The sequence below is a fragment of the Corapipo altera genome, unplaced genomic scaffold (genome assembly GCF_003945725.1).
Source record: "Corapipo altera isolate COAL_440 unplaced genomic scaffold, ASM394572v1 295, whole genome shotgun sequence".
NCBI lineage: Eukaryota > Metazoa > Chordata > Aves > Passeriformes > Pipridae > Corapipo > Corapipo altera.
The window spans coordinates 2,417,420-2,426,944 of record NW_020884936.1 but is presented as its reverse complement, the minus strand read 5'-3'; the positions used below and the strand labels follow the sequence as shown (position 1 = coordinate 2,426,944).

Here is a 9,525-nt window from a genome sequence, read left to right as displayed (position 1 = left end):
CCAGAGCCTGCAGCCCTGTTCCTTGTCTCCAGCCACTGCATCTCCCCAGGTCCTCTGGGTTTCCTCTCCCAGGTCTGGTCTCCACCAAAAGGAGCAACGTTGGTGACCCTCATATAAATACATGTAGATAAAGTAATATATATGTGGTAAATAGCAGGCCAAGGGGGAGGCAGCTTGTGTGGTGCTGATTTTGGAGGACTGCAGGGCACGTGGGCAGCCTCAGATTTCTGGGATGTGAGGTGTTCCACGCTCTGCCATGGGGATTGTTGGGATGTGCCCATCCCTGGGGCAGGGCAGGGGTGCTCAGACCATGTTTACTGCACCAGCCTTGTACCATCCCATTGACAAGAGAGAAGAAATGGGGTCAGGGGAGGCTCAGGAGCTGTTTTTTGCAACTCTCTGTTGCTCTTTCAGGATGACTGGAGAGCTTAAGTGTGTTCTATCCAAGGCTATTCCCTCTTGGATGTGCTGGAGACCCTGAGCCCAGGATGGAAGTGTTGGTAAGAAGTGGTTGTGCCCCCATCAGACAGAGCCTCCTGGGAGATGTGGGCTCACCTGGAGGTCCCTGTGGGATCTCCCTTCCTCCAGTCCAGGAGGGTCCCTCCCTCAGGTCCCTTCTTGGAGCCCAGAAATAGCCTTGGAGAGCTGGGAATGCTGTGCAGCACCTCCGGGGCTCAGGGCTAGACCAGGACTGTGAATATGCAGGAATCCAGCAAACCCCTCGGAATAGATGCTGAGGAGAAGGAAGGAGGCGGGAAGAACGTGTTTGTCACCTTCTGGATGTCACTGCATGGAATTTTAGTGGATGAGCATCTGCCTGGCAGGGCCATAACCCTGCAAGGTGCCAAGTGCCCCCGTTCAAAGCAGATTTCTAATAATAGCTGGTCTAAATGGCAGTGGCATTTGCTGCAGATTGGAGCTGGAGAAGGAAAGGGTCAGATGGGGACATGTTTTCCCCCCACCATGTCCTTCCTTCCCCACCAGGACACAAATGTGAAGCTCTGCCAGGAGCTTTGCAGGAGGATTGAAACCTGAATTGGCCAAAAATTACATGGATAAACTGTTTAAAGAGGAGCCAGGCCCCAGGGGTGTGAGCTGGGAGTTTGCCCTGTACCGTGGCTTGGTGTGGAAGGCATGGAAAAAGGGATTATTTAGGGTGGCTGCATCTTCAAATTGCTCTGGCTTTGTCAGTAGGTTTCCCTTCTCAACATCCTGCTTTGATTTAAACTGAAAAGGGGGTTTGGAATATCCCTCCCTCCCTTCCCAGCCCTAAAAAGGGTTGAAATAGGTCTCTGGAGTGTTCCAGGTCTGTCACAGCCCCAGAATGTGCCACTGCAGCAGAGCTGGTGAGAAGGAACCCATTAACCCCCGTGCCCTGCATTTTGGGGGGATCAGGAGCCCAGAGATGGACCAGAAGAGAAAGCAGGAGAAATGTTGCAGCCAAGAGTGGGTCAGATACCCGAAGTTTTTAGTGTCAGAGCCAAAAAAAAAAGCCGTGAATTGAAGTTTATTTATTTATTTATTTTTGGGGTGGGGGCTTGTGTTCGGTTTTTGGGCAGTGCTTTGCAGCCCCGAGCCCTCCCAGGCACCGAAACCCGCTGTTTTTTCAGCAGGGATTTAATCTGCTGAGAGCAGGTGCCATCTAGGGGACAGACAACAGAAGACAAGGAGGGGTTTCACTTCCAAACCTGGAATATTGGCTCCACCAAACCGAACCACCGGCACTTCCAGGTGCTTTGGCACCGAGCACAGAGAACCCCGGGCTCGAAATGGGGAGTTGGTGGGTGCATGGCTCGATTCAAGCTCAGCCAGCCCCACATCCTGAGCAGGAAGCACAAATCATGGAATGGTTTGGGTTGGAAGCGACATCAAAGCCCATCCAGTCCCACCCCCCTGCCATGGGCAGGGACACCTTCCACTAGCCCAGGTTGCTCCAAGCCCCATCCAACCTGGCCTTGGACACTTCCAAGGCATTGCCTTCATGCAGCACTTGTGTCCAAAGCCAAGGGCCAGAGGACTCCTCAGAGAAGGCTTTTCTTTAGTGGTTTGCTCTGCAATCACAAGTGGGATGGAGCACTGTGAGCTCAGTCTCTGCAGGCACAGTTCATATTTCCAGCTCTAGGCTGACCATGATGTCCTGCAGGAACCTTCCCTTGTCCTGCTGCTCTGCAGAGGGATGTATCCTGCTGGCTTTTAAACTTGGCCAGAAGTACTTGCTCTGCATCACCCACTTGTCTTCCTCAACGATTTGGATGGTCCAGAGGTGTAACAGGACAAGCAGAGAACCACAGAGCCATGAAGGTTGGAAAAGCCCTCTGAGATCATCTAGTCCAACCATTCCCCAGCATTGCCAAGGCCACCACTGACCCATGTCCCAAGTGCCACATCCACAGGGATTTGAAATCCCTCCAGGGATGGGGACTCCAACATTGCTCTGGGCAGCTGGGCCAGGGCTGGACAACCCTTTCCATGAAGGAATTTGCCCCAGTATCCATCATAAACCTCCTCTGGCACAGCTTGAGGCCATTCCCTCTCCTCCTGTCCCTTGTTCCCTGGGAGCAGAGCCTGACACATGCACACACACACCCAGCTCCCCCCTCCTGTCAGGGAGTTGCAGAGCCAGAAGGTCCCCCCTGAGCCTCCTTTTCTCCAGATTTTTCCCCAGCCACCAAGGGGGGGCTGGTTCCACACTACATGACTCCACCTGAGCCCCAAAACCTAAACCAGCAGCTCCCTCCCTGGTTTACACCTAAAATCAGGCTCTGCCCAAGCCCTTGGAACAGGTGGATGGGAGAGCAGGAGGTGGGAATGCTGCACATCCCTGGCTTTGAATAAACAATGAGCACTAATGAGACCAGCTCATTAATAAAACTCTGGCAGATGGGTGACTACAGGTGTGAGCCAGAGCAGTAGGGCCCAAGGGTTTGTGTGGGAAACTTCAGCTAAATCACTCATTCCTCACCCTTTCCTCTCCTATTTCAGGTTTTTGGCTTTTCTCTGACTTCATCATCCCCCTTGGAAATCCTTTTGGCACCACAGGAGGAGCTGCAGGTCAAAAGTTTCCTGTCAGGGGCTTCTCTCCCTCCACATCATCCCCAAACATCCTTCCTGCTTATCCCCATCCTCCCCTGGGACCACCCCACCTGTGCAGGACATCGGGATGAAGCTGCCAGCACGCCTTGCCCTGGATTTATCTGCCATGGGGCACAGAGAAAACTCCTTGAGAGCCCTCCCAGGTAACAAAAAATTGTGATTTCGGCACCAAAAGCTGCCTGTTGTCTGTGCAGACTCCAGCAGAGGGAGCGTGGCTGCCTGGAACGGCATTAAAACCCTCTGCTCGTCAGCAAATTCTCCGTTTGGAGGTGAACTATCAGGATGCCTCCTTTGGATGGCGTTTTCCGGTGACATTTCCAATTGCTCCCCATCTGCTCAAACGGCAAAACATATGGGGAGCCTTTATAAATAACTGAAAAGTTTAATTTTATAATTTTTATTTTTCTATTTTTAAGGAAGTGCAGTAAATAGAAAAAAACCCCACAAAACCCAACTCAGAGCTTTAAGTCACAGGTAAATCTTTAACTCATCCGAGCTGGCTTGGCTTTTCCCTTCATGGAAACAGGATTTTAGGCAGAAAGCCCTTTGCTGGTTGGATCCCCTGGCTGAAATTCTTTGGCTACTGATGTCACCACTGTGGGCTGGGAAGCCAAAGGGATGGGAGGATGCAGGAATGGTCATCTGGGCTGAGGACTTCACACCAGGGAATAGGGACAGGGAAGTGTCCAAGGTCAGGCTGGACTGGCCCTGGAGCAGCCTGGTCTAGTGAAAGGTGTCCCTGCCCATGGCAGGGGAAAAAGAGGATCTTTAAAATCACTTCCAACCCAAACCATTCAGTGATTCCATGACATCTTGTTCTGGTTCAGCCAAAACTGTTCCACTTAAATGCCATAATTTCTTATTTGGGGTCTCTTCTTCGAACACCTTTTGTCCTTTTTGAAATTGTAAGTTGACTTTTGAGGGACAGACGTGTGGTTTGAAAAACAGAAATGCAGAGCTTTGCTGCTTTCCTGGGCCTTCCAAGTACCTCAGTTTTCCCCCCAAAGCTCCCGTTCAGTCACCACAGAGATCTGCCAGCCCCATTCCCCAGCCCACATCCCAAGGGAATGAGACTGGCCACCGCCGTGGGCTGGACCCCAAGTCAAGGCATCAGTGGGAGACCCAGCGAGGTCTTGGGTGCCACATTCCCACCTCCCTGAGCTGGTGTTTGCTGGGTGAACACCCCTGGGGATGTTCTCTGTGGCTCATCAGGAGGAGACAGGAGCAGAGGAGCCTCAGAGGGGAAACAGGAGATGCCTGTGGAGAGAAGGTGATGATTTGGGCAATTTTGGTCGTGTAAACACCTCATTCATCCTTATTCCCGATCCCAACTCTGGGAGAAGCCCCGTGGTATCCCCACAGGTTTGGGTTGTTGACCACACTCCTGTGGGAGCGGGTTAAGCTTCCTCATTTTCCAAATCTGAGGGGGTTTGGATACCCCAGAACCAGTTCATCCCAAACTTCTCTCATCCTCAGAGATGCTCCCTGAAAGCTGGTGGGTCTCCAGTGATTAATTGTGTCCATTTGGGCAGGCTCTGCCTCTCCAAGGGGGAAATGTCCACCCTCGTGGTGCAGGGAGGGTTTTCTTTGGGATGCTGCTCCCTGGAAAGGCAGAGGGGCCTCGGAGCTAATGAGATCTCTCAAAATTTGCATATTAATAACTGTGCCTGTTACCTTGCCGTTTGACTTAATAGGGCGTAATATTAACAATTATTTGTTAATAAAATAACCACTTTATGGTCATTTGTACACGGAAATGGAATAATGTACCTGGAGGAAAACAGCACGAGGACTTTGTTCACCTCTCCCCTGCTGCAAATGGAGGGGGAAGCTTTGGGGTTTTTTTGTGCCCTCTGCTCCTCAGCTTTATTTTGGAGGGCAATTTTCCTTAGGGTTCGTCCCTCTGGCTCCAGCAACATCCCTGCTCCTCCAATTCCGTGCTTCAGTCTCCTCAGCCAAAGGAAGAAAGCTCCAGTTAGTGGCTGAGCTGAGGCACACCGGCCATTTCCTCCCCTAATTGCCATTAAATGCAATTAGTGCTTCCCAGTGCCCCAGAAACAAGTGTCTTAGCAAGGTCACTGAGGCCTGTGGCTGGAGAAATGCTGCACCAAGGGTTTCAGCCAGAAAAATAATCATTATTTTAATTCTTTCTTCACACAAAAATCGACATTTTCCCTCCTGTCCTCCCAAAAATCAGCTCATGCAGAGAATGTGCCCTCGGTGCACAGTCCCATGAGCTGGCAGTGGCTTTCTGCCTGTTTTTGCAGGAATTCTGTTGCTCCCCAAGTTATGAGAGCAGCTCATTCCCCTGGAAAGGTGGGAAAAAAACCTTCCTCTGGAGTCCCCAGACCCGCAGGAGGTTTGAAAGGGAGAAGCTGTGTGGGTTGTATCCTACAGAACCGGGGCTGGCATGGGAACTAAGGGGATTAATGCTGCCCCCCTGAAGCTCCTGCAGGATTTTGAGGCTCTGCCACGAGGTCCTGGAAGGCCAGAACAAGGGGGCCATGAGGTTCATCACCTCCATAAGCACCTTCTCTCCTTCCTCCCTACCAGGACTGGGCTGCTGTGCATAATCCAGCTGCTTCCCAGCAGTGCCTTGAGAGGAAAAAAATCCCTCCCTGTCTCTCCTTACTAACGCACAGGAGCTGCCTGGGGTGCTGTTCTCCCAAAGGCAACCTCCAGGAAGCTGGAGAAGCCCCTCCTGCCCATCTCCCACCTCGTATCCTTCCTGCCAACCCCTCTCCCAGGGGTGGAAGCAGGGCAGGAGTCTGAAACTCGGGCAAAGATCATTTCCCTGAAATTCTCCCGGCATCTGGCCACAGGCCGCCTAAGCTGGTCCTTGGGGGGGGGGTGCTTTTCTTCTTGGGTGAGCTTGTCGGGGGTTTCAGACTGCAGAACCCTTCATTCCTGCAGCAGGGAATTCTGCAGATCCCCTTTTTCTCCTTGGAAATACGGGATGTATTTGTCTGGCAAACATCAGCGATTTCAGACCGGCCACGAAGGCAGTTCCCGGTCCCCAGACCGTGCGGGGACGGGGGTTTGCAGGTTTGCATCGGTCCCATCCCACCTCGGCACGTCACTGCTCTTGAGGGGCTGGGGAAAAAAAAAACCAACCACCTGTAATGGAAAAAGGGAAAAAAAAAGAAAAAAAACCCGGGAGCTCCAGCACGTCCTGCCCTGGTGAGGAAGCTATTTTCGCCAGCCTCCCACACACGCTGCGAAGCTCGAGCAGCGAAGGAGAAACTCCGGCGTTTAGCGCAGCCCGAACAGCCCCGTTTTAGGTGCCCGGCGCTGTCCTCGCACATGGACCTTTTTCCGGGAACATCTGCCCCAAAAATCCCTCGGGGGTGGCGCCGGCTCTGACCGGAGGTGATGCAGGGCTTGGCACCGCCGAGATTTAAAGGTGTTTTCCCCATCATCAGCCCTCCGCGCTGTCCCCGGGAGGGCTGGAGGGTGCCGGGGTGTTTGCGCGGTCATGGGACGGGCGAGGGAGCTGCTGGCACCGGGGATGAGATTCCCGTCTTGCTCCTGAAGTGCTCGGCACGGGGCAGGGCAGCGGGAATCGCTTCCCGAGCCTGCAAACAGCTCCAGAGCCGCCTGCCTGCACCGCCCCTGTCCGAATTCCAGCATCCCGAGGGGCGCGGGGTGGGGCAAGGGGAGAAGCACCCCCCGGGATATTCCCAAGGGAACTGCCCTTAGGAGCAGCCAGTGCAGGAGGTGTCTCTGCTCCGCATCTTCCACCCCGGGAGGAGCAAACAGCGCCTTGTCTGGTGCCCTGGGTTGAAGCACCGGAGTGATCCCTGCTCCAAAGTGTCCATGAAGCATTTGGTGGAGAGGGAAGTGGATGTGGATCTTTGCGTGTTGTTGCCTGGTTTGTTTATAGTCCTTGTTTCCACGTTCCCAGGATAAGGGAAAGGCTCATCTTTAGGGATCTGCCTCTCCCTGGCTGTTTGCTGCTCTCCAGTGAGGAGCTGAATGAATGCGGGACCTGCTACACGCAGGAGGGGTGGGAAAACACGTGGAATGGGGAAAGGAACCCTCTCCTGTAAAATAACAATAAAAAATCCTGAGGAAGGGTGCTCGGGAAATAGCCTTTCCCCGTCCCCCTGCTTGCTGGGATCCAGGCTGCTCCTCCTGCCTCGCCGCCTTCAAAGGCATCTCCTCAACTTCCAGCCTCTCCCTCCAGATCCTCATTCGTTCCCTTCCCTCTCCCTCCCATCGCTGCAGGATCCAGCCCGGACCCCCCCCCCTTCCCGCTCTTTGCTCCTCCCTGGGGCTCAGAGGGAGCCAGGGACCGTCTGGGTCCCTGCCCGGGAGAGGGAGGGGAGGGCGGTAGGAGGGACCGGCGAGGCGGGGAGGGGACAAGGATGCTCCGGGGGCGGCTTTTTGCTTCCTCGCCTGCCCGGAGCTCGCAGGGGCTCGCCTGGAGGATGTCTCACCCCCTCGGCACAGGTAACTCTGGGACCCCCATCACCCCAGCCCGGGGTGGGATGCAAAGGGGAGCAGGGGGTTGCAATCCGGCTTCGATTGAAGCAAAACTTCAGGGGGAAAACGGGGCTTGAAACAAAACCAAACAAACAAAACCGAGGATGCGGGTTGTGCGCGATGCTCCCAGCCCTGCACGGGGGTGAGCCCTGACCCAAAGTTTCCTTGTGGATGGCTGGGAAATACTTCCAGGAGTGGATTCCCGGGCGGTAGCTGCTTTCCGTGTGTCCCTGCTGTGCGTGGTGGCGATGCTGTGGCTCCGGGAATGAGCCGTGGATGGGGACTGTGCGTGGTACCCGGGGGGTGCTGCGTGTGATGGATCCGCTCCCGCCGCGATCCACAGCTCCACACGGTGCTCCCGCGCCTGTGGATGGTTCCGTGTGGCCATTCCGTGCCATGTGCGTGGATTTGCAGTCCCGGCTTTGAAGTTTGTGTGTGACACCCGCGGGAGATGCAGCCGGGGTGTGTGTGAGGGGGGGGGGGGGGGGGGGGTTGTGTGTGCGCCCACATTCGTGGCTGTGACTTGTACTGTCGCATTCCCCCCCGATATCCGCGTAGGAGACCGTGGATGTGGCTGCCTGGGATTAAATGTATGGATGCAGAGGAGAAGTGCAAGCCCAGCAGCACAGCTCGGCAGTGGCACACAATCCGCAGGCAGCTTTTCTCTCCGGGAAAAGCACAGGGATGACCAGGGAGGTGCTGCAGGCGGCTTGTGCTCCTTTAAAAGTGGAGAGGAGCTTTCTCCAAGCCTCCCCCGGCAAACTGCGCGTCTTTAAGGAGACTTGGGAAGCGGCTCCTTGCTGAGCACGTGAGATCCAGCCGCAGCTTCGGGAGGCAGCAGCCGGGGAGGTGGAAGGGGAGGGAGAGGCGAGGAGGAGGGGGGACAGAATATTTTATTTTTCTCAGAGCGCTTGTGACAAAATGCTCTGGTTTGTCCTTGCCGGAGGTGTCACTGCCGGGGCGAGTTCAGAGCATGCTGCTGAGGGCCACCCCCAGGAGGTTCCTGGAGCAACACCTTCTCTTCGTGGAGAGCGCAGAGCGGCAGCCCCCGGCTCGGGAATCGCTCCCGAATCCATTCATGACTGAGGAACCCCCAGCCGAGCCGGACCTGCCGCCCTCCAACCTGACCAACGCCACGGACTGCGGCGAGGAGATCCTGCTCTATGGGGACACCGAGAAGGTCGTCATCGGGGCCGTGCTCTCCATCATCATCCTCATGACCATCGCCGGCAACGGGCTCGTCATCATCTCCGTGTGCATCGTCAAGAAGCTCCGCCAGCCCTCCAACTACCTGGTGGTGTCCCTGGCGGCCGCAGACCTGTCGGTGGCCTTCGCCGTCATGCCCTTCGTCACCATCACGGACCTGGTGGGGGGAGAGTGGCTCTTTGGGAAGGTGTTTTGCAACGTCTTCATCGCCATGGACGTCATGTGCTGCACGGCCTCCATCATGACCCTGTGCATCATCAGCGTGGACAGGTAAGGGGAGCACGAGGCGCCCGCCGCGGGTCCGCTGGGCTCCAAAATAAGGGGGTTGCTGGAGGTTGAGGGCTGCTGGGAGCGTGTTCCTGGGTGGATCAGTGTTTCTGTGTGTGTTTTCCAAGTGGTTTTCTATAGGAATTCGGTGCCTCAGTCCCTCTGATGCTCACAGGTGCCTTTCCATAGGAAATCGGTGCCTCAGTCTCTCTGGAAGAGCTGGGCTCACAGGTGCCTTTCCATAGGAAATCGGTGCCTCAATCCCTCTGGAAGAGCTGGGCTCACAGGTGCCTTTCTGTAGGAATTTGGTGCCTCAGTCCCTCTGGAAGAGCTGGGTTCAGAGGTGCCTTTCTACAGGAATTTGGTGCTTAAGTCCCTCTGGAAGAGCTGGGCTCACAGGTGCCTTTCTATAGGAATTCAGTGCCTGAATCCCTCTGGAAGAGCTGGGCTCACAGGTGCCTTTCCACAGGAATT

General features: G+C 55.1%; 1 protein-coding gene across 1 annotated transcript in view; it reads left to right on the top strand.

Annotated features, from left to right (window-relative positions):
• Positions 1-7,439: 7,439 nt before the first annotated feature.
• The window catches only part of LOC113955235 (5-hydroxytryptamine receptor 7-like), an 11,368-nt gene continuing 9,282 nt past the window's right edge, over positions 7,440-9,525 (top strand). The window contains exons 1-2 of the mRNA XM_027660513.1: positions 7,440-7,545; positions 8,525-9,054. Coding sequence (XP_027516314.1) covers positions 8,552-9,054 — 503 coding nt within the window. The 5' untranslated portion in view covers positions 7,440-7,545; positions 8,525-8,551. The remainder of the gene's footprint in view (positions 7,546-8,524; positions 9,055-9,525) is intronic.